Below are 26,410 nucleotides of genomic sequence, written 5' to 3'. Positions count from 1 at the left end.
AACACAGAAGAGCTTTTCTCTCTTTCTGGACTTACTATGGAAAAAAGCGGGCTTGAATTACAAAATAAAATAAAGACCCAGGAAGAAAATTTTAGTTCAGCTTCCTTAAACATGGAAAAATTGTACCATGAAAGATTTACACAATCTCCCCATCTGAATTTTTTTAGAAAACATTAGCCAATTCAAAGGTTTGCTTCCATTACTGTCTTGGAGAGTTTGGGGTCAAACTCCTTTAAATTCTCTTTATTCATAATGTCTTAGACAAGTGGTTCTCAACTTTAGCCATACACTACAATTATGAGGGGGAAAAAAAAAACAACTGATGATGGAACTGCACCCTAAAGATTCTGATTTAATCACTGTGATGTATGGCTTAAGCATGGGGATTTTAAAAAGCTCCCAAGGAGATGCTAAGGTGAAGCCAAGGTTACACCACCACTTAAGAGATAAAAATTAATAACTCCATCATGAAAGCAGTTTATTATCTGAAGACAAAAATAACTTACCTTGATCGAAAGGCATTTAGGCATTCTAACTGCCATTAGTTTTTATTTATAGTCAAAAATAGCCAAATATTATATGTTACATCAAAGACATCAAAACCTTTTTTTCTCATGCCTTCTCTCAGATATTCAACAAATACTTACTAAAGTACTATAAAATACTGAGCATTGTGCTAGACACTGATGAATAAAGTTGGATCCCTGTATTTTTAAATCAGGCATCCACCACTACCTTTCACATGTCCCTACCTCAATCACCACTATGATCACTCTCTCTATCAGAAGTTTGACTCCAAGGTCAGGTGAGTACCTATGGGGGTCTCATATTCAGATTTAACTACAAGTTTACTAGATGTCAAGCTCTGTTATTAACTACCCAAGGGTTTTTATAGGATTTAGCCAATCCTAGTAAGAAGAAATTTCATTTTGTAAAGATTAGATATTCTGGAATACAACACCTAGGGTATCACATATCAATCATTACTGGAATGGTACTAGAGAAAAAAATTAAGATTCTTATCTCATGCCACATATTGCATTAGAAAACAAATTCTATCAAGATTATTAAAGAAAAACAGTATGCTGAGTATTATCTGATCTCCAGAAGGGAAAGATTTTCTAAGTATAAAAATAAAGGAATAAATCATCCCAAAAAGAATGAGACAGATAAAAACCAAATATTTGGGGAAAATATCCATAAAAAAATAAATCAAACAACAAATTTGGAAAGAAAATTCTTTTATCACATTTGACAGACACAACAGGAAGAGTCTCTCAAAAAAATAAAGACACACATCCATTAGCAAAAATGCCAAAGGACATTTTAAAAATGTTCTTCCAATAGAAAAACTGGCAATAACTTAGATATCAAACACTAATATAAATGCATTATAAATTATATTCTTAAGCTACATATTACACAATCACCAAAATAATTATTTTCAGAAAATATTAATTAAAAATAGAAAAATACTCAAGACATACTTAAAGAAGAGTCAGGACATAAAATTTTCAAGTCTAGTAAAAATAATTCAGACACAAGCATAAAAATAGGTTAAAATATAAATATAAAACTCCAAGTTTTCCTTTATGCTTCAAAATCTTTACAATGAGTAAGTATTAATGTGATCAGTAGAAGAAAAATTTTAACCCATATCCCTTGATCCAGAAATCCATCTTTTAAAAATTTTCTGTAATTTAGAAGAAATAGAAAAATACTCCTTGAGGTATTATTTGCAATAGTGAAACAACAACAACAAAAAACGAAAAGATAAATACAGGCATATTTATTAAACTGATGCTTCCAGTAAATATACAAATATTTTTCAATAATACAGTCCGAATTTATTAAAAATGTGCATATCTATATTTGCATAGAGAATGGACTGAAAGGATATATATCAAAACATGTTTTTTTTGAACTTGGGATTTTAACTTTCTTTGAATATTTCCATTTTTTCCAAATTTCTAGTTAAAAATATATACTTTTCTAGAAAGCTGTTTAGGATAGTGTTTGCCATTAGCAATAACCTGATATTTTAAATTGCTTCCAAATGTACTTACTTTCCTAAACACAGGCAATTTAAAGTGATTTTTGGAATTTTTTACTCAAAAGTAATAAAGATTACTAAATATGTTTAGGACTTCTTAAAATGTACTTTGAACATAAGCATATTAGATGCTGCTAATTAGACCTGACACACCATCAATAGTTAACACTGGCAGTGATCTATGGCAGAAGCATCTGCAATGGCATTGTAGTGCTTGATCTACTGAGCACATACTGCCTATACACAAAATGAAATGACTTTACAAATAAATAGACTAGAGTTAGAAAGACTGTAAGTCTGTAAGATGTGTCACTCTATTAGCCATGAAAGATACTTCACTGCAAACTTACCACAACTTATTTGGTTTGTTTGTTTTACTATGATTCTCTCCACAACAAGCAATTTAATAGAGTAACTGGTGCTTAATTAGACCTCTTTTCTCTTTTTCAGACAATGGATACAAGGGTATCAACACTAGGAGGAAAGAAAGAAATGAGCCCTACCAGCACCTCTTCTTTCTGCAAAAGCCAGGGCAGGGAGGGAAAAACAAAGAGAACCAAAGTCATTCAGGAGACAATGATCAGTCTGGAAAAGCTAAAGGAGCTGAAATTTGTGGGCAGGGTATAGAAGAGGAAGGGCCAGGGAAAGAACTCCTGGTGCAAGTAAGCTAAACAACCACAGGAATTTCCAAGGGTTGGGAGACATCAAGATCCAATCAGCCAGAGAAAAGAGATTTTATGGAACACCTGGAGTGTTTGGTAAAGAATTTACATGTAAGAGTAGGACTATTCTAACTTTACAGTACAAACTACTATAGAGATGTACTAACAGTGCTTCACAATTATCCTCAAAAGGATCAATTTTATTCACAAGTGACCTAACTGCTACTCTCTCTGCCCCCAAATCAGGAAAATGTGCCACAAAACATGGAGAAAAACAGGTAAATAGAAATGAGACCCTGAAATGAATGATGTGAAATTAGCAAACAAGGATTATAAAGCAATTATAAATGTATTCAAGAATCTAATGAAACATAATGAGAGAAACGAAATTTACAAAAAACAATCTCCAAAGCTGAAAAATTTAATATAGGAAATAAAATAATTCATTGCATTAGCTTAAAAGCTGTTCAGACAGTACAGAAGAGGAGACCAATGAACCTGAAAAGAGCAATAGAAATAGCCAAAACTAAAGCACAAAGAGAAAAAGGCTGAAGAAAAAGTACAGAGGAAAGGTGTGGGGCAGTATCAAGTCATGTAACCTAGTGTAACTGGAATCCCAGGAGAGAAGCATGGCAGGGTGGGGTGGGGATGGGAGTATAGCAAAAATATTAAAATATTAAATGAAGAATTAATGCTTGAAAATTTTCTAAATTGGACAGAAAATATAAACTTACAAATTCAGTAAGCTCGACAAACTCTAAGCAGGATAAACACAAAGAAAACTGCACCAAAGTATGTGACAATGAAACAACTGAAACAGCAATAAAGAAAAAAAATCTTTAAAAATAACCAGAGAAAAAAGACATATTATGTATAAAGGAACAAAGATAAGAATGATTGCTAACTTCTTAGACCAGAAGGAATAGAAGCCAGAACACAAATAAAAGAAACCTTTAAAGACACAGATGGGCTAAAAGCAAAAAATGGAAGATGAAGGACATTTCATAACAATAAAAGGATCAATTTAGCAAGAAAACATAATAATCCTAAATATGTACTATCTCATAATAAAGCTCCAAATTATATGAAGCAAAAACTGACAGACCAGGAAGGATATTTCATAACAATAAAAGGATCAATTCAGCAAGAAAACATAAAAAATAATCCTAAATATGTACTACCTCATAATAAAGCTTCAAAATATATGAAGCAAAAACTGACAGACCAGGAAGAGAAACTGGGACATTCCACAATTAAAGTTGGAGATTTCAACACTTACCTCTCAGAAATTGACAGAATAAGTAGACAAGAAGTCAGCAAATACATTAAAAGATTTAACAACAATATCAACCTACTTACACTACCTGACATTTACAGACCACTGAACTGAATAACTGCAGAGAACATATTCTTTTCAAGTGTTCATGGGACATTCGCTAAAATGAATCATATATATTTTGAAACACTATATATTCTCTAACAAAACAAACTAGAAATCTGGAATATCCCAGCATATTTAGAATGGAAATATCCTACTTTTAAATATTTTCTCAATTTTCCCAAGGATGGCATTAAGTAATACCATTCTAGATGCATAAAACAGAATAGATGTCTCAGACATTATTGCTTAATTCTCCCATGAAACCACAATGGAGAAAGGCAGAATGAGTCAAAGAGGAAATCACAAGTGAAATTAGAAAATATGCAGAACTGTATGTAGTAAAAATACAACATATCAAATTTTGTGGAATATCTTAAAGCAATGTGTAGAAGGAAATTTATAGCTTTATACACTGATAACAGAAAAGATTTAAAGTTAAAAATCATTCCACATCTAAGGAGCTAGAAAAAGAGGAACAAATTAATATCAAAGTAAGCAGAAGTAAGGAAATAATAAGAGCTGAAACTATGAAATAGAAAATGGACAAAATGCAGAAAATCAGTGATATGAAATGAAAATTAATTTAAGATTTATAAAAAATAAGATTGATAAACTTCTTATTAAAATGACCAAGAAAGGAAGAGAAAATGTAAATTATCAATATCAGGAATAAAAGAGGGAGCATCATCATGGAGCCTACCATTACTTAAAGAGTAAGGAACTGTTATAAGCAATTCTTGTCAATTAATTCAACAACTTAGATTGAAACAGACAAATTCCTTGCAAGACAAAATTTCCTGAAAGTGAGAGAGAAAATCTTAACAGTCCTATAAGTTAAAGAAATTGAATTATTAATTAAAATCCTCACCAGGGCACATGGCTTCACTGCTCAACATAATCAAACATTTAATTGTATACAAACTTTCAGGCTAGCATTTCCCCGACACTAAAACCAGTCAAAGGTATTCCAGGAAAAGAAAATGGAAGGAGCTATATTTCACCAATATAGCTTGGGAAGAAGAATAATCTTTCACAAAATATTAGTACATCAAATCCAGCCATATATAAAATGGGTGAAATATCATGACCAAATAGAGTTTATCCCAAGAATATGATTTAAAATCCAGAAATCAATTAGCATTCCATACTATAACAGAATAAAGGAGAAAAATCACCAGATCATCTTAAAAATACAGATAAAGGCACTTGATAAAATTCAACATGTTTTGGTAATAAAAACTTGTCAGCAGACTAGGAATAAAGGAGACTGTCCTCAATCAGTAAAAGAAATCAAGAAAAAAACATGGAAAATACCATAATATAAAAGACTAACACTTTCCTTCCAAAGTCAGGAACAAGGCAAAGATGCCCACAGTAACCAATCCTGTTTGACATTTTACTAGAGGTCCTAGCTAGGGCAATAAGCAAGAAATAAAGAAATAAAAGCCTAGAAAGATTGGTGGGGAACCAACTTCATCTGTAGACAAGAACACATACATAGAAAATTCTAAAATGTAACATACACACACCATCACCACACAAAAATAAGTGAGTTCAGCAAACCTGCAGGATCAAGGTGAATATATAAATATCTATTGTATTCCTATATATAAGCAACAAACAACTGCAAAATAAAATAAAAAGATCTATTATTTACAGTAACACCAAAAAATGTAAAACACATTGGGATAAATTCAACAAAATATTTGCAAGATCTAAACAGTGAAAACTACACAGCAACGCTGGGACCAATTAAGGAAAATGTAAATAAACGGATATCTATATCATGCTCACTCCACAGGCCAACATTATATGGGCTACACAAAACACATTTATTTGCCTGATATGGCCAAGAAGTCACCAGTGTGCAAACTCTGCTCCATATGTTCTAAATCATATCCTCGGAGAAAACTAAGCACTTAGATTACATTTTTTAACTGAATTGTATTTTATCAGCAAAAGCTTAGCTTAATACAGTTGAAATAATATGAAACTTGTTTATTTTAGATGTACTGAAGAACTTATTTACTACAACATACTGTATGGCTCTATTATAGGAGCCCAAGGAGGAATTTTTCCCATATCTAATTCCAGAAAATGTATCACTTCTGCAGATCACCTAGTATGCCCGTAGAGCTTAGAGACAATTCTAATCTCAAAAGTCATCAAGTTTCCATTTCTGCTTTGTTTGCTAGTTAATTTGATCTAAGTGTAATAGTTACATATGCATTTCTGCATACTATTTTTATGCCAGTCAATTTATTATTATAGCTTTTATATTTTTATTTTTTAGAGTATGTACTCTAAAAAACTACTGAAGTTCTTTGGGAGGCTAAGATGAAATTTTACATAGTAAATACATAAATATTTTTTTTTAATTTAAAGAGAGATACAAATCATAAAATATTTCAAAAGTATGTGGTCTTACATTACTGTTTAAATTTTACTATTGAAAAGTGGAGAGGGACCCTGGAGGCAAATATCAAAAAGGGTGGAAGATAATTACTGTAAAGAGAAGACTAGGGAGTGAAAATCCTAAGGAAGAGGTGGGATCTAAGTAGGATTTGAATAATGAATAGATACTGAAGAGGGTGGTAGATGTGAGCAACAGCAGAATAGTAGAACACAATGTAAAGCATAAAATCGGATATGTAGAATGAAGTCAAATAATAAAGAGTTCAAGCGTCAGCCCCTTTCAACATAAAAAAGTTAGAATGGCCATAGCGCAAGTACCCCTGAAGAGTGGGACAGAAGGATCAAAGGTGATGGTGGAGTTATACAGAGAAGGGAGGGTTTAATAACAAATATGACGGTTAAACCATTAAATGGGTATTTCTTTTAGTCTCCAGTATCTTAGAGCAGCTAGAAGTAAAAACCTAAAACCGTGGAATTGAACCCCACACCAAACTCTGAAATCTGTTCTACAACTAATTGTACAGTGCTTTGAAATTTATTGCTTTTTTGTATATATGCTATTTTTCACACACAAAAAAAGAGAAAAAAAGTCAATTGTGATGACAGAAAAATATTTATTCCTTCTAGCCTCTTACATTCTGGAGCAGATAGTAGGAAAAATCTAAGAGGATGGTATGGCAGCCCATAACAAACTCGGGGATCTGTTCTGTAACTACTTGTTGAAGAGCGCTCTGAAAATTGCTTTTTTATTCCTTTGCTTTGCATACATGTTATACAATAAAAAAAGTTCAAGTGTCAAATTGGGCTTGGATTTGATTTTTAAATGTGAAGTAAAATAGTAATGCAGTTTATAAAGCTTTTGAAATATATAGGAGATTGGCACCATCATTTCAAACTTTCTATTTAGAGGCTATTGAAGTCACTACCTAAAGAGTTCTAGTTAAAGGCTTTTATGTCTATAAGGGATCAAAGAAAAACAATATAGTACACTTTAATTTGAGATTAAGACTCCCAGGAATTAAAAAACCAAAAATCTTGTTTCACATGACATAAACCTTATAATCCTTAAAACTCCAGCCTGTTGATTACTTTTCTTGATTTGAGCAATATGAATGACATTTAGCTTTTTATCATTCCATGTAAGGAAGAAAAGATAGGACAGTTATTCCTTCACTATAAAAGAATATCTCAAATTAAAATAAAAAAAACAGGCATTTACTATGTTTAAGATACAATACTAAGAGTCACTGAAGACACCATGAAGAACAACACTATTCACAGAAAATCATACTCTGTACTACAAGCTCAAGACAATGAAAAAGGAAGCCTGTTAAACTTAAGTCTAGAAATACTTAAAATTAACGTCAGCATAATTCAGCATTTCCAGTTACCTAACACTTTATAGATGATGTTTTGCTTTATTCATAAATTATTTATAAAATCACGATCCACTGCCAAACTTTTTAAATGACATATGTAAGGCTTGATCCTAATATTTTGGTTCTTTAGATGGATAAAGTTTTGTAGAAAAAGCACTTTTCTATCCATATGCTATCTCCATTTACTTTAGTTCATAGAGAAAATTAAGAAACAGTAGAAGAGAAAGAAAAACTGAGAAAGATATTTTAAGAAGATACAAAATACCATACAAAAGGTGACACAAATCTTAAAAAGAAAAACTTCCCCATATGTGTGAACACTTAAACACAGCATGTATTTCTAGGAAAATCTAACATTCTTTCTTATGAAATAAAAGAATTTAGAAACTGATTTCTCAAACTTGCTTAAGCAAGGCACACAAATACACGGTTTTATGATAAGAAATAAATTCCAAATGCAGCACCTCTGACAAGGACTGGGAATAATAGCAGGGCAAATTCAAGGTTAGAACCAGCTAAGAGTAAACACTAGTTAGACAAATGAGAAGATCAACAAATGAGAAGGTCATTGCAAAATCAAGGAATCAGGCTGGCAGCAATATCCAAACATCAAGTGGAGGGTAAGAATCTAGACAATCTAGCAGGAAGAAGAAACCAAGGTGAAGTAGGCAGCAGGTATCAAAACTTAGAGAAAGAGGCTCAGTGAGATAAGATCAGAGACTAAACATGGAACCCAATGGTTCAACACTTTGCCTCATCTCAACTTCTCATAGGCATATGACAGTAGGGAGAATAGGTGGGATCTGAAGTGGAAGGATAGAAAGACATACAGATGTTACTGACACTTCATTTTTCCTATGGGAACAAGTCAAATTATCTACTTCAGTGCCAATTCCAAAAGTAAAATGTGGCAAAAACATAAATACACATAAATGTTTATATTTATACAAATATAAATACAAGAGGAAGCTATAAAGTGAATTTTAAATGACATAATTTTGTTATTATGCAAAAAACTTTGAAACTAACAGCATAAGACTTCTTTGGATATGTGAAGACATAAATCATCTGAATCCTAATTTTTCATTTTCATAGACAACCTAAAATTGATCTAATCTCAAAGGAAGAATTTCTCTCGACCAGATAAACACCAAAGCGGCACCTATGATAGGATACAGAAAAGAAGCCTATAGCTTTCAAAATGAAAAAATTCAAATTTGACAAATGTTACACATACTTGTTTTGCCTGCCAAAATAAAAGTAATCAGAGTTACAACTTATGAACTGTACTCCTAATCATTCAGCAGAATTTTTTTTTTGGTCATAAATACTGATTTTAATTAAACAAGCTCTAGGCATCTGTCATCTTTCAGCCTAAAAATTAGCAAAACTGTTGAGATAAGGCACAGTTTTTTCCCATACTTGTGACATGGTTCCCGTTATCAAAAAAAAAGTTTATGAAACTGCTAAACATAAATATAGACGTCAGATTAAAATAGAAGTGTATTTAAAAAAACAAAAATCTTGTCAACCTTGATTCATACTCTACAAAATAGCACTAGTAAGAAGAGTAAAAGGCATTAAAAACCAGGACAACAGCATTTCTGAAATACACCTTGTCCGACCTCCATTCCCCTTAAAAAATGACTTATAGATTAAAAAAGCATTTAAAAATCTCTGGAGGGAGGCTCAGGCTTTTATTGGAGTTTTTCCCTGCCATCTCTTGGATGAGGGTAAAGCGCAAGGAGTGTGCTTCAGCCCCTGGCTGTTACTGATTCTAAGTATAGAAAAGGGATGAGAAGTTGGTTGGGGTGACATACTTCTACTCTGGACACCTGTACCTGAGTAGGAGGATTTGGGGGTGTTGTGCATCTTTTGGGGAAGGAGTTCTTACCTAAGCTCCCTCCTTCACTCCCCACACATGCAGACAGAGAGATAGAGAAGCCCCACTTGTCTACATAATACATGGCAGCTTTTAACTAGGCCCACCATTTCCTTGGCTCTCCAGGGAGCTGTTGCAGTCACTGGGAGGGATTTAGCTAAGGGTGGTCCTGCCCTTGGGTGAGTGGGAAAAAAACACAGCCCTGAATGTGATGACATCATCCCTGCTGATATCATCATCATTGTGGAAAACATTCTAAACGGTCCCCCAAAAGTAGGTTTCAGCTCTTATACAGAGGAAAGAGGAATGTGCCAGGTAAGTTTCAGAAAGACATACATAGACACATCATTTTCACCTCCTGCTAGCCCTAGGAAAAAAAACATCCTGGGCCTTTATAATCTTCCTTAGCTACATGTCTATCAACCGCACACTCCTGTAAACACAGAGCAGCAGATGTTAAAAAATTAAAGTCTTGGCAATATCTGCCTTGGGTGGGATTTCAGCATTAACCTGAGTACTGGAGAGTTGTTGGGCACTGTGGATTTGGTATCTCAACCATAATTTCCCTGAGCCATAAACCCAGGAGGGAAAAAAAACAAAGCAATCTTATTACCTATACTTCAAGTTTTAAAGGTTCAGGAGAAAAAACGAGCACTGTGTTTGGCCAATATGAGTGGCCTGGTCTGAACTGTGCACAAGGAGGGGGCCTTGGCCATGCTAGCAACACAAGCCTTACCCTGCAAGAGAAAGGGTTGGGTAGTTCTGCTCCCACAGAATGATTGGGGGACACTGAGGTATGCATGGTGACCACATACAGCTAGGCTTTGGAAGGCCAGAGCCCAGGGATCCCCGCCTCCTGAGGGACACCCTCCTGAGTCTTGGTTCTGCCCCCTTTCCTCAGTGGTCCCAGCGCACCTGGGGAGCCACTATTCACAGGGAAAGTAGTCCTTGAGGGGGACGAAGAGGTGTCAAATGACGGCACGCCCCATGACCTCCCAAGCAGTTTCTGGGGAGCACCATGGCTCACGTTGGACACATATGAATAGGGGACAGGAAAACCAAAGATCCTTTCTAGTTCACTGCATCACAAAACATCTTTGCCATTCATGACAACAGGGAAAAGTTGATTTTTCCCGTTTGATCAAGTTCAACTCGGTGGTCACTGCCTGTACCTTCTTTAACTTTGCTGTCCTACATTCAGTAGAATTTTTTTGTTTTTCACATTCAGTAGAATTTTAACATAAAACATTTGATAGAATTTTTAAACCCACTTCAATTTTTAATTATTCTCTTTATTACTGCACAAGAATTAGTTCTTTTGACAATGTCAACCAGGTCTTGTTCTTTTCCTTCTCCAACAAAAGAAATATCTTTATTTTCTTCCATCAAAACACTGTTACTACTTAATGTTAGTCTACAAGCAAAAGAGTTCTCAACTAATTTCTAGTTTCTCCTTTCACTCATTACTTTGTAAAAAGTTATTTTTTCACTCAGGAGTCTTCAAATCCTTATTTCCAGACTTATGAAAGACTAATCTCAGACATAATTTTTGAGCAAGGTTCAAACTATCACACAACGATGAGTTTTTTCCACTTCTTAAAATTCCTACAGAAGGGTATAGTGACCTGGTAGGGACTGTCAAAAGAGGTTAAAGAAGTTGAGCCTATGTGCTAAATTAAGTAATTTCATAACATAGTAAAATAAGACATTTGAATCAAACAGACTTGGTCTAAATCTTAGTTTTCTCCACTCACTGACAGTAAACTTTGGCAGTTCAAGTGTATTCCACAGGATCCATGGGGATCCCCAAGATTCTTTCAATGATTCATGAAGTCTAAACTATTTTTAAAATAATACTAAGATGTTATTGGCTAGTTTCAATGTGTTGACATTTGTACTGAAAACAATTGTAAGTAAAAAATTGGTAGCCCCTTAGCATGAATCAAGGTTATGACACCAATTTGTCCAAGTTAGCTGACAATCTATTCTTCTCTGCCATGTGCACTCATGAAGACAAATAAAAGGCCAGTTTCCTTTATGAAGCAGTAAAAAGTATTAATTTTATTAAGTTTCAACCTTGAGTATGTTGACTTTTTAATATTCTGTATGACAAAATGGGAAGCACTTCTGTTACATTCCTAAGTATGGTAGTTGCCTCAAGAAAAACAGTTGGGCAAATTCGAGGTGAATCAGTCACTTTTTTCATGCAACATAATATTTCCTTGAGACAAATCATGGTTATTCAAACTTGGCAGACATTTTACAAAAAAATAGAGTCGAACCTGTCATTTCAAGAAAAAAAACCTGACAGCTTCTGTCATCAATGATAAAACTGAAGCTTTCAAGGAAAAATTAGAATTTTGGAAAACTCGTATCTGATAGAGTGAATGGCACAACTTCTCAGTTTTCAAAGATTTTTCTAAGGATATTAGTGTTGATGCTAACAAATACAGGTTTTTTGTTTGTTTTTTGGTATTGCAGAAGAAAATGTATCCAAATATCTGGAAGTCAGTAAAGTGGTATTTTCCAAATCATGCATGGGTAAGATACAAAGAAACTATAAACCAGTGGATTTTAATCTAACAAAATGAGACTAAAAATTAGATTATAAGTTCACTGAGAAATGTTTCAGAATCCTTACTGCAACTAATCTTCCTAGAAACTACTATTTGTCATGTTTGAGATTGGTAAATATTCCCAAAAATCTGAAAGAGGTGTTAAAATATTTTTCCCTTTTCTACCCTCATATCGGTGCGAGACCAGATTTCTTCTTTCACAGACTTTAACTAAAACAATGCATCACAAAAAACTGACTATAATAAAAGCATATATGAGAATGTAGTTATCTTCAATTAAGCCAGACATTGAAGAAATTTATAAAACTGGGTAAAATCAACTTTTATAAAAATGTACATTAACAAAAACCCTTTTGAATCTTCCATAATTTTTATGAGTGTAAAAGGATTCCAAGATAAAAAAAAATTGAGAATCACTACTCCAATCATCCCTGAGGCTCCAAGTGTCTTCCTCTGTCATAAGGGGGATGATAATTATTACCACAGGAATAAGATATGACAGTTATTATCACTATAACAAACAGGTGGCAGTTAAGTATTTATAATATGATAAGTACTGGGCTAAATTAAATGTTTACAGATTACATCATTTATTCCTTAGAAGACATCTATGAAGTGGGTACCTACCTCCTTACAGAGTCATTTAGAGGGTTAAATAAAAACAATGCTTGTGAAATGCATGGCAATGTCCTTCTAATACTCAATAAATGGTATAATGTGTTTATTACTCCTCCAAACACAAAATTATGTAAGCATATTATTTACAGTATATCCAGCTAGTAAGAAGTCAGGTTTCATCCAAGACCAAATTATTAATAACCAGTATTAATCAAACTACTCATTAAACCAAATGTTATCATTTTATAGACAGTTAACATTTATGAACACTTCATCAAAGGCCTTCAGCTGTACAAATCTGGAAGCTAATACTAAACCAAACCAATATTAAGCAAGACTCTGATGCTCACCAACTTTGTAGTTATCAAGTCATTTCATACCAAAATGAACTCTTCAGTCAACATTAGAACAAATGTCCCCAATGATTAAGAATTAGGAAAGTGCCAATGCTGTTTTACATATATGCAGATAACAATGTATGTCAACCCTTCCTAGTTCATCCTCCATTTGTATGCATTAATCATTTATCTATGACTGACATGGGACTGGATGGCAAAATCGGACAACCCTGTCTTAATCTCATATAGGGTAATAGATTTAGTCCCAAAGTTTTAGTTACACTACCCTTTTTGCAAGCTGTGTGTAGCCTCCATATTCTACTAAGATATTAGTATTCTTTAAGAGAGATTTTTAGGTAATACAAGTGTGCCTTTCAGCCACCTTCTGATATTCCCCCATTTGTTTCCTCAAAGTTGGTGTGTAAAAGCAATGTTGCAACTTCTGCCCCCACCTTCCAAGATGAATTCGGCTTTCAAAGAAGAGTATTAATACTGTATATTATGCAGGAACAGAAGTATGAGTATCTATGTATGTATGTATGTGTGGTATATATGATTATATACATGAGTGCGCATGTTGTATGTGTTAAATAGTAAGAACAGAAAAAGCTTTAACCACAAATGGTGAAAACAGGATTCAGAGGATGTTCTTAATAGCCTCACATTCATAAATATACACAGCAATTAAATAACATTAAAAAAAATCTAAAGGTGTCTTAATAACAAAAAATATCTGCTTCCTAAAAAGTTCAGGATGTATGAAGAATATTAGCTTTGTAAGGAGAATGTTAAAATATGGGTTTCCACTGACCTGGATGGAAACAATGAAGTAAAACGCTATTATTCAAATATGTACCTGCACATATCCTGAAAATATTACTTATATTAGCTCACATAATTTACATTTTAACTAAAATTTTCAGTCTCTTAGTCAACTTACACTTATGTCCCAACTGTTACTCCAATTCTTTCTAGTGAAAAATATAGAACTGAGAAATCCACAGAAGACCTATTAATATAATATATAAATATGTACATTACAAAGGTCATTGTTTTATAGAATAAAAGGAAATGTACTACTTTTTATCAAAAGAGGCTACTAAATATAGATTTGATGTCATTACTAAAAATAATTATGGTAAATAGCAAGTGGATTTCTTCTGTTTGAACTAGAATCCTCTATTTACCAGTAGTCTATAATCTTGACAAATCAAAGGGAAACAATAACTTCCCTGTGAATCTTTCAGTCTTATTTAAGGAGTGGAAAGGAACTTCTTTTGCCAAAATTACAGAGCAAGATGAATTCTTATACCCAAAAAAGCATTTTGGGTTTAACTAAAATTAAAAGATTAAACTGTATTTCAGTTGACAGTATTTGTGAAGATGTCTTATTTCTAATGACAATGCTTATAGAAAACTATTACAAGTGGTTCAATTATAAATAATAAAAGCTACAATATATAGTAATCAAGTTTATGACAATCTCCCTGTTTCATGTTTTCATATTAAAAAGTCATTATATAAACTTCAGGTATATGAGTACAGCACCTGTTCATACAAATTTTGGATATACACAAAAAAAGTTTGTAAGACTTCTTCCTCCTATTGATCTTTCTAAGGACTAGAATCCGTAAGTTTTAGGAAAATTATTAAAACTCTAAAATTATCATGTCTAAGCAAAAGTAACATAAGCTATAAAAGAAAAAATACTTATATGGCCTCTCTATACTTTTTCTATTATTGGTATTTGGCTACTTTCTTGAATATTAGCTCCTCTACAGAAGGTGGGCAGAAGAAAACATAAACACTTTGACTACTTTGGCTTGGTGGAGAAAATTAACGACTAGATTATTGGATTAATTTAAATTACCAAATTATTCTATTTAATCCATTAGCCAAGAAAGTTGAGGAGCAACTATATACGTTGAAATCAACTTTTTCTAGTTTTACTATAAATTTTAGAAACAATATTTTACTTAAGCTTTTTAAGAACATTTAAAAAAATGAAGTTAAATAAACAGAATTAAAAAAATATATAAACATGGGGTATATAAAATAAGGATTCACAATTGAAAAGGTAAAACATAGCACTATGAGAATTAATCTGTACAATACTGACTGATTTTGAGTCTTCTTTTATTAGTATTAAGATTTTAAAAGAGTTCCTGAAAAATGTTCAAAGGACCAAGTTAAAAGTTTAATTTTCATTTTTGTGGGTGTCCAATTCTAACAGGTATCACCCAATCCCAGTGGTATCGTAAAACCTCCCATTCCATGGGGTTGAATATATTCAGAAGGAAGAGTCCTCCAGTCCCGTTTCCATTCCCCACCACAAACACCTCTCTAACATGGTAAAGAAAATGCATCAACCTTATCAAGTATTTTAAGACCACAGGATAAGAATCTGTGCTTCTATTACGGCTGCCAAACATAAACTGCTTTTGCCTCTTACTTTATTGATACTATGCTTCTCAATGTATTAACACATTTACCACCCCTAGCTGCCTCCTAACCATTATTATCCCTATTGTAGTCTGTCTACTCAAAGGAATTCGGCCTTAAAATGACAGCTAGTCCAGATTACCAGATTTTAGCTTTGTTCAAATACTGTTGAAAATCACAGCTATTCTGACCCAAGCAGAGTAAGATTTTCCCTACAAATAGCAGTTTCTTTCAACTACTTTAGACAGAAAAAAAAAAAAAAAAAAGTCTTACTCTTTTAAGTAGAGCTTCCTGCGTCAGGAATTTATAGCACAATCTAAAAGGCCAGACCAAAAAGAAATCAGAACATGGGTCCCCTATAACCCTTCATTTCTAGCAGCATTCTTATACTCAAAGTACCAGGTTCTAGGAGGGTTCCTACCCTAAGCCTTCACAAAACTTCCTAGATATGGAGATGAGATCTAAAGCTGTCTGAATTCATTTCACTTTCAAAAATGCTTCTAAATCATTTTAAAAACATTTTCTAAAATTATTTGATTCTAAAGAAAACCTAAATTGCCACTAATAGAATAACCTACTATAGCAAGTAAAATAGACTGCCTTATGGTATGCCAAGAGATTTCACCTTTCCATAGGTTGAATAAAATAGTGGGGGCCAAATGTTTATTTAAGTATATAAGCAGAAATCTACATAACATTCCAGATGTTCAACAATAAAGCCACAAAGATAAAATTATGACAAACTTCAAACAGCTCAATATTAGTTACCAAAATAGAACTGTCATGTGGTATGTAGATGAGCTTCATTATAAATTAACAGAAATTTTGCAAATTTTATCCTTTAAATTTTTTTTTTCTGGAAAGTTCATGATGTAATACATACCTATTTACTTGCAATTTAAGGTACTTTAGAAAATGGTACATATAACTTCAGAGTCAGCAAGTTTATTCTCTTTGCAGTGTTACTTTTAGCATTAAGTCTGTGTAAGTACATAAAAATTTGGAAAATAAATCTATTTTATAATGACTTGGAAAATTTTCATATCTAGTTTGCAATTATTGACAAACTCACAACAAATAATATTTTAAATAAAGAGAAAACCATTTAGTATGGTTTAATGCAATAGATATATAGAAACCAAATTAAGATAGATTGCAAAATTAGAACAAAATTGTAGAGGTGATTTCAATAACTAGTAACAATGAATAAATTAGGTAATAAAAGAAATCAATGTGATATTAAACAATTTTAACGGAAAAATTAAAGCCAACTATCAACATAACATTAGAAAAATCTACACTGAAAGCCCAAAACTATGTTCACAGCAACTTTTTTTCACAGAAAACAAAAATTTCTAAAATCTGTTATATACTGAAGTTTTAAATGGCTAAAGAAAACTGTCAAATGTACTGAAATGTATGAACTACACTAATTTAAAATCCGAAGCAAAATCTTAAAAAAGCAGATTAAATGTACTGCTACAACTTTATAATCTAATTAGAGTTGTTTAAACTAAGCCACTAAAAAAACAATGTGACCATTCCTAATCACTGAAGTCCCTTGATAGTTGTATACCACTATTTTTAAGTAGGTAATTTCACCATACCATTTCTAAGGAAACTCACTAATAGTACATCAAAATAAAAAAAAGAGAAGAATGGAAATTAATCACAGGATTCAACTCTGACAATAAGCTTTTAGGAGAGGGGGAATAAGTATGTGGGCAGGTGTCTGCAAGGAGCTAGATAATACAATGGAATCAGTTTTCATTCTGCAGAACAACCGTGAGACTTGCTGCAATGTCAGCTCCAAGCACACACTGAGGGACTCTAGAAAACGCTCATTGATCATGCAGCACTTTATAATGCGCATAGGCTTTTTTCTCCTCCTAACCCCGCCTAGGTTCCCTTTGCAGCTTCTCTCAAGCCCTCTAAGCCCCAATGAAATCTCCTCCCGAAAACAACGAAATGTTTAATGAATTATCTTATTAGACTAAATGTTAGGAATAACACTCACCATCCTGAAACCTCTTTATCTAAATGGTTTTTATTTCCCAGTGAGAAACAACTAAAAAAAACACAACCCCACAACCCCACAGATATGAAAATGGGCTTGAAGTACCTATACCTACAAATACTAATGCTTGATAGTATACTATAACTAAGGCCAAAATAAATTTTGGTTTTGCTTTGACATGTATTTCCTTGAACTGATTTATACTCAAATAGGTTCTTATAAAATTAATATGAACAAAGAGAAAAGAAAATATAATTTCAAACTCCCATGACTCAAAACACAGGAAATGTTTGTTAGCTCTGTAACATTAGTGCCTTAAATTTAAGGGCTTGGAAATTTTAATTTAGTAATTTAAACATTGCATAATAGCCAAAGTCACATGAAAAAGCTAGGACCAAAGTGTACTAAATTAAGCAATCACAGATATATATGCTTAATTTTATCCTAGAAGCTAAAACAATCAGCTGTTTTTAATAGTTAACTGTAAGCAAAGCATTAGGCTTATATATGTAAATGAATTCTAAGACATATGATACTAAATCTACTCAAAGCAGCTTTGCAGACCCCACCTTCTAATGAATTAATCTAAAGGTCACACCACCAGCAGGATTTTTACTAAGTCTGAGGTCCCTTCGTTTTTCCCTTTTTTTTTCCTACCAAACATACATCCACAATTTGCAAAAACATTCAGTTTAAACAAAATAATTCAACATGTTTAATAATCATGTAAACCAGACTGGCACATTTTCATGCAGAATGAGGTCTGACCTGACGGTGTCTTGCTTTTATGCCTTGTCTCTGCTCTCTCATCTAATCTATTCATCTGTAAAATAAATCCTGCAGATAAGATTTCTTTGTTCAGATTTCAACTTTCATTTCATTTACAAACCTACCCCTACCTCAAGAATGTCTTCTAGAACATATGCTTCCATTTCAGCCGCTGTCTCCACCATGTTTTATCAAACTGCCATGTTTCTTACTGCACTATGATTAGATCATTGCCAGCAGGAACACTCCTCTGTGTCAGCAAGGGAACAGGAAATGGAATGTTCTATTACATGCCTAAAGCAGCTTAGCTGTTCACTAGCCAGGAATCTACCAAAAGAGCAGGGGTGATTCACTGTGTATTTTTTAAAGATACAGAAGCTCTATTCCAAAGCAAAGTTCTGTGAAGTAATTTCAATAGGCAAAATAGTCTCTTATTTTACTATTTCAAATTTTTAAATTCTAAAAATTTCAAAACTGAAGTAATTATACAAACATATATTTTAAAAGCTATTTAACATGTCTGGCTTCTGGTTGAACAAAAGAGGCTGAATTGGGTTACGCAGCAATTTATCCTTAGTAAAGCCTTGCAGTAAGATAAATGGTTCTATTAAAGACCAAAGGAGGAGGCAAGATAATGCCAAATTAGGAATCTGTATACCAGGCAAATGGACTATATAGCATATACATATAGTTTTTTACTTAAATGCCCACAATAATTATTCTAATGTAGATTTTTTAAAAAGGTAAACTGGTTATTATAAACTAATCTGTTTGGAAATCCCTAAGAGAATGAAGTTAACACTTAACTGATTTATAACCTCTGAAGTGAGACATAACATACCATACACTATATATTCATTTTCTACTAGTGTCTTTAATTTCATCTGCCAGCCAAAGAACTGATCTTTCTTTTTCCCTTACCTTAAAGACTGCAAGAGACCAAAATATTACAGATAAATTAAATTTAGGGCCACATTTGTATCAAATAGCAAATATGGTGGGTGAATAATAATAGAGCCAATTTATATAATATTCATTACTTGTAACTGATCCCCAATTCAGTAAAATTTGTTTGTCAATTTTTTCCCTTATACAAACTAGAATATGAAAAATGACATGGAAAAGGAACAATGTTTTTATGCTCTGTAGCATTAACATAACAGTGATCTGCAGGACCCAAAGTTAATTTGAAGATTTGAATGATCCCTAAATGTGCAGATTAATCAATCCAATTATAATTCTAAAAATAACATCAGTTTTTCTAGTCTCAATTTTCCCAACCTAACTAAAGAAAGCTAATTTTTTAAAAAAATGAAAAATAGGGGGAAAAAACAGAGGACAGAATAGATTAACTCAAATGACCAAATCTAAACTGAGAGAAGTAATGATGTGAATGACACTGTCAGTACAGTAATAGCTCTTCAAAGTTAACATTGTGGTTTAATTGAGAGAGATTTTGGAATTTCAATGGGCATCAGTTTACTTATCAATAAAATGTGATACACATTCATTCAGCTTGGAAGATCTGTTATGTACCACAAACTGTTCCAGGTGCAGTGAACAAAACAGATAATGTTTCTTTTTAACAGGTTTAAGTGAAGATTAAACGAAATAAAATACCTATTACATGGAATATCTATTCAGATATTTAGGAGACACCTTTACCGTGCCTGGCACAGTAAATTAAATTAAAAAAAAAAAAAAAATCAGGTTACTTAACCCTCACAACTCTACTAAGCTAAGTGATGGTATTTAAAATAATATTTATAATTACACTGTGCTTACTATGTGCCAGGCACCATTTTAAATGTTTTTTTTTTATATATTAACTCAGTCCTCATAATAATCCTAAAATGCAAGTACTATTATTATCCTAAAAGGCAGGTACCATTATTATATGTAGAAACTGGGATATAGAAAGGTTAAATAACTTGCCCAACTTACTAAAAACTAAATGAAGAAGCTAAGATTTGATTAAAGGCAGTTGGGCTCCAGAGTTCATCCTCTGAACCATCAATTATGCTTCTCCAGGTGATATTATTCTCATTTTTTTTTTTACAGATGAGAAAACCAAGTCTCTGACAGTGCATACAGCTATATAGCAGAACTGCGATTCAAACCAAGGATTGTCTGACTCTAAAGACTCTGTGGAATAAATGACAAAGGATAATAAACATATTCTTTTCCCTCAAACCACATATAGTACTTACATTTATGTATGGGTATTTCTGGCATTTGTAGACTCCTCAAACAAAAATAATTCCTACTGTCAAGATCTGGTTTAAGAGGAATCAACAAACTGGCTCTTATTTTTATATACATATTTTTTACATGGGCAGGCACTGGGAATTGAATCCGGGTCTCCAGCATGGCAGGCGAGAATTCTGCCATTAAGCCACTGTCGCATGCCCTGGTTTTTAATATTTCCTGACTTCCAGGTCATTTATTTCCATGTTTCAAATAATTTGCTTCATCCTTAGACTAAGAGATCATCAACAAGGTTACCCTTTCTCAAATGCTCCTCCAAAGTAAGTAAATAAACTACAGGCTTGGGTTTCAATTAACCCTTGTTGGAGGATGCTTCTTTTCCATGAGCTACCTCTCCTCCTTTACTTGATTAGAAATAGAGCCCTTTCAGGCTCAAGTCAATCAAACTATTCTCTATCCTCTGTCCCTTCAACGCTACGATTATGGGTGCTTATTTTATATTAATATCTACTGTTAAGTATTTAATAATAAATGTGATTATGGATTTCCTACAGAACTATGGATGCTTATATACCATTAATCATCTGTCTCCCTTACAGTTTGATAAAAGTAGTCATAACATCTGATTTTTTTCACCAATGCATAACCAGGGCCAGCACAGTCTCTGGTGTAGAGCAATGGATACAATTAAGGAGCCACTGATTAAATAAATGAATCCATAAAGTAAAAAAATCATTTGATATCTAGTAATACATCCTAATCCTAATTCCATTTAAATTATTGCTATCACTGGTAATAATTTGATGATTAAAAACATTTGTTCTTTGATCATTTCTGTAGGTCACTAAAATAACATATTGGAAACAAGTATTTAATAGAAAAAGAACTGAAATTTCAAAATTTCTGTAATTTTTTGCCTTACAGCCTCAAAATAATCATTTTCTCCTTAATCTTTTTCTGGGTTTTCTTATCAATATGACAACCTCTGTCATGGCAGGATACTTTGTGCAGAGAGGCATAAAAAAAGATTCATACCCTCTACTTTAGGATCCTTTATCCTAAAAGTTCAACCTCATTTCGTAGGCAAGAAAATTGTCTTCACATTTGTCTAAAACAGATTTCAATGGCACAAGATCTTTTATTCCACAATCAACAGCCCAAAGCAGAAAAATGTAAATAGTAGGTTGCATACTAACAGTTATACAAACAAATGTTAATCAACAAATATAAGTAATTAAAATCATAAAAGAAAATACTGACTAAAATAAGAACACTCAAATGTTCAAATTGAAGAAAAAGTAAAAAAGGGGGTAAAGGACAATAAAAAACTAAAGAAATGCCTATACTGAATAAAGGAATTTTCCCAAATTTATCATTTTATTTAGGACCAACACTGGCTTGCCTGAACAAGGGATAAACAAGCAAACAAAACAATACAAAAAAATTATGTAGAAATGTGCTGACAAGCAAGCAACCCTAAGAAACTTCTTTTTCCATCAGAAACTTTTCTCCATAAATAACTTCTTTTCTTGTAAAAAATTTTTGTTCCTATGAAATATGTTTTCTGCTTAGGGAAACGCCAAACTTTTCAAAAAATATATATATTTTTAAAAAAAGAACTGATACTGGTAGTAGAACAAATGTAATGATTTCACCTATTTAAAAACTACTAGAAAAACAAATCTTAACTGATTTCACCTTTCAAAATGTAAAAAACTTAGTCATTACTTTATATTTCTATTTTTTTCCTTTCTACCATGTAAAATATATTTTAGAATTATGAAATCCGAGTGTGAAACAACCTGGACCAACTATAAATGAAAGACAGAAATTAAAGAATTTAAATTAAAAGTTTGGTAAAATCTGGTAAAATTTCTGAAAGCCCATACATTATTAAAACAGCACTATCCCCATGATCTTAACCTTATATTTCTGCTAAGCCAGTTATGTTTTAAAGTAACTGAGAGTTCTAGATGCACATCTAATGCAGCAGAGCACTACAAATTTTATTTTCTTTTTTTATTAACTACGGTTTTTATGTATAAAGTTATATAACATTCACAGTATAAAACCGAATACAGGGAAAAGTAAATCTATTTCTCACCTGCCACTAAGAGGCACAAACAGGGTATTCTTCCAGAAATAACCTATGTACGTCAACCATATCTTAGTGTACGACTATTTTCATACATTTGGAGCTATATTATGCATATTTTTCTGCATCTCTATTTCTTAATTTAATATTCCTTGAAAACTGGTCCAGATCAACACATGCAGAGCTAATCTCTTTGATTCTAACAGTTGCTCAATTTTCCATTGAAGAACTGTACTATAATTGGTACTTAATCAGCCCCCTATTGATGGGCAATAATACTGTTTCTAATCTTTCACAATGTCGCAATAAACACCCTTGGGCATAAATCCTCTACACATATTTAATGTAACTAACTGTACAGTAAATTTCTTGATGAGCATCATATTTAAAATTTTAACAGATGTCACCATATTACCCTTTAAAAAAGTTGAACTAATCTTTTCAAGGTAAATGAGACGGTCTGTTTCCCTGTAAATACAAAGCATTATCAACACAAGTCCAGATCTGTTCAGCATGAACTTTAAAACATGAATTATGTAGATTTAGTTTTAGTTTCTTATCATTTCCAGTTTTCAAAGAATCTCAAATCAAAGTTACACCTGCTTTCACCTAACTTTTGCCCCTTTTCAAAGTCATATAAATCATTCCCCCTGAAAGACTAAGAAACAACTTCAGTAACAACAAAATGTTACAATGCAGATTTTATCTGTATGTATGTTGTTGGGGAAGAAAAAAGAATGGAAAGTCAAATTATCTACCTTTTTAAAAAAAGTCTCCTCCTGCTAAAATACAAATTCCATTAAAGGTTTAGTAAATTCTTTAATTTAGTAGATTGTGAACAGATGCTTCTGCCAGATTTAGTATTCTAAATATCCAGAATTTTTATTTTTTGGAAAATATTTGAGTATAGTCTCATTAAATCAAATTAACAAAATGCTGATGGATATATTTATTTGTTTACCTTCCACCTTTACATTCAAATTACTCATTTTTAAAGCATAAAATTCTAAAGTAATACTTTCATCATCATTAAAAAAATTCAATGTATACTAAGAATATAGGACCACACATAAACACTATTTATTAATATAATGAGAACTAATTTGTTTCGCTGGGTTTCTTGATATACACTTCAGGTCTAAATTTGATGGTAATATTTTAAAATAAAAATGATTAAACTTTCACCAGAACCTCCAGAATAAAATAAGTCCACCTCCAAGAGTCTAAAATATGGAAGAACTCAATCCTGATTCTCAGCAAGTTTAACATAAAAACATTTATAGTCTCTTTCCTTTCTTCTCTAATTCAACTAATATAATCTGAAACTCCACTTAAAATAGTGCAGAAGAGAATTATATTTAAATGCAAAATACTTCATCTACAGGTGTCCTATGTACAGATGGAACACCAACCTTGTCCAAATAAGTAAGATATTAACAACGTAAGAAACAAAAGAACTTTCCCCATTTTTACATCTTCAGTAATAACTGTTCCTTTTAGACACTTGCATTTGTTGTCTCTACCCATAATAGGTCATATATGAATTCATTCTTTATTTTTTCCAGTATTTCACAATGGTTCTATGTATACAAAATTGATAAAGTAGTTACTCCTTTTAGCTCATTCACCACCCCCTGCAGATTTTTCTGTACTAAAACATTTTTAATTAAAAATAAAACAGGTACAGCATAATAGAAATACATATTTCAATTTTGTTGTTGTTTAATAGGCTAATTCTACTGACAGTAGAGCATTCACACCGGTAAGTAACATTTTAGCTGTTCTCTGCTCACAGAAACACGTCTATTTACCAAAATGAAATATGAAATATGCACACATATACAACAAAAGAAAAATCTAAAACCAACTTTTCAAAGTGACCAATTTCTTACCACCCCTTCTGAAAGATAACTGACTTCTTCCAGGGAACTGAAGAAACTGCTTCAGGTGACTCACTTAAGATGGTAGCAAAACATGGAGAATTATTAGGATATAAAAACTCCCCAGCTAACCTTGGAATTCCACTGTTGTCACTAGCTCTCCTCTACTGGTTCCTTAATAGTGTGGGGTCCTTGTCAATAAGCTCTAAGCAGTCTGGTCTAATAAGTTGCCTGTTACCACACTGCTATATCTAGTTTAATCTATCCATAACAAACCTTGAATGGACTGGCATGCAAGCAACTGTTGCAAGTACCCCAAAAGACTTACTACTCTTCAAGATTCCTAATTCTATCTTGTAAGAAATGTATTACATTAAATTATCTTTATTCACAAAGGGTTGGGCCATAAATTGCATAATGGAGTACCATTCTCTTTCCCACCCAAACTGATCCTACATAGAGATCTTTTCAAGATTTCACGCAGAGAGAACCTCTCAGAGCACTACTGTGACATTCCACAAATTTGCCAAGGTCTATACATAAACAATATTCCATCACCACCCTCAAAAACACACACACAGAAAAATACTGGTCTCATTCAATATACTGGGAACTACCTTGAAGGTTATCATGAGGGCATTTCATAATGTTCATAACAATGTTACAATTACTTTCAACTTCCCCACAAATTTTGGCTACCCAATTACTACCAAATCTCCCAAAAAAACACAATATAAGAAAACAGAAGTCAGTATTTCCCAACATTTATGTTTGTAATAGATACCGCAATTGTATTTTATGAAGTCAAACTTAAACCACAATCATATCTTACAATTCCTCCACCAATAAATACATATAAGAGACAAGTATTTTGGAACACTGATCAACTCCCATCCTCTCAAAGTATACACCAACTTCTCTCAGTGAAATTATGTAATAATACTAAAAACATAACTGAACTGTCAAATTTAATTTTGTATTTAATATTTGCTTTCATACTTTTGAGAAAACTACCTCCCTCTCACACATACAAATTCTATAATTTCCAATATATACTTTTTAAAATATTTCTCATACTTAAGTTATTTTTCTTTTTTTCTCTTTTATGGGTGCATGGTCCATGCACCCTCATACTTAAGTTATTTTAACATTATATATTTGCAGACCTTGACTTTTCAGCACTACAGCTTGCTTACAAAATTAAGTACAGTTCCAGTACAATCCTTATAAATGCTATATCTGGTTAGGTCTTTGGGTCTTTTCAGTTTATTCTTTCAATACTTAAAGGCTTATAATATCATTAGACTTTATATTTTTAAAAATCAAATCTGAAAAGCATAGTTAGAAATCTGCTTCCCCAAAGATCAGGTTTCAGAGGCAATACTACCAAAACTAAGCTTTCTAAAAACATTTTACTGTATACACATACAATGGAATATTCCACAGCCCTCAGACAAAACGATGCCCTGAAACATATGACAACATGGGTGAATCTTGAGGACGTAACGCTGAGTGAAATAAGTCATACGCAAAAGGACAGATACAGTATGATTCTGTTATTATGGCTCTGATAAAGCTGCCAGTGTTTTGGGGTAGCAAGCAGGAAAAATCTGAGATGAGGGCATGGTAGCCCATGACAAACTCTGGGAACTGTTCTGCGGTTGCTTATTGAAGTGTGCTTTGAAAATTATTGCTT

General features: G+C 32.6%; 1 protein-coding gene across 7 annotated transcripts in view; it reads right to left on the bottom strand.

Annotated features, from left to right (window-relative positions):
• Positions 1-26,410, bottom strand: part of ANKRD17 (ankyrin repeat domain 17) — a 164,688-nt gene that overhangs the window by 111,251 nt on the left and 27,027 nt on the right. The window contains exon 1 of one of the 7 annotated variants that reach the window (XM_077143196.1): positions 18,663-26,410. This exon is cut by the window's right edge and continues 21,444 nt beyond it. The exons of the other annotated variants lie outside the window; for them this stretch is intronic. Within the exon in view, the coding sequence (XP_076999311.1) occupies positions 18,663-18,716 (54 nt within the window). The 5' untranslated portion in view covers positions 18,717-26,410. The remainder of the gene's footprint in view (positions 1-18,662) is intronic. 7 annotated transcript variants of the gene reach the window in all.

The sequence above is a fragment of the Tamandua tetradactyla genome, chromosome 24 (genome assembly GCF_023851605.1).
Source record: "Tamandua tetradactyla isolate mTamTet1 chromosome 24, mTamTet1.pri, whole genome shotgun sequence".
Lineage (NCBI taxonomy): Eukaryota > Metazoa > Chordata > Mammalia > Pilosa > Myrmecophagidae > Tamandua > Tamandua tetradactyla.
The sequence above is the reverse complement of the archived record's forward strand: the minus strand, read 5'-3'. Positions and strand labels throughout refer to the sequence as shown.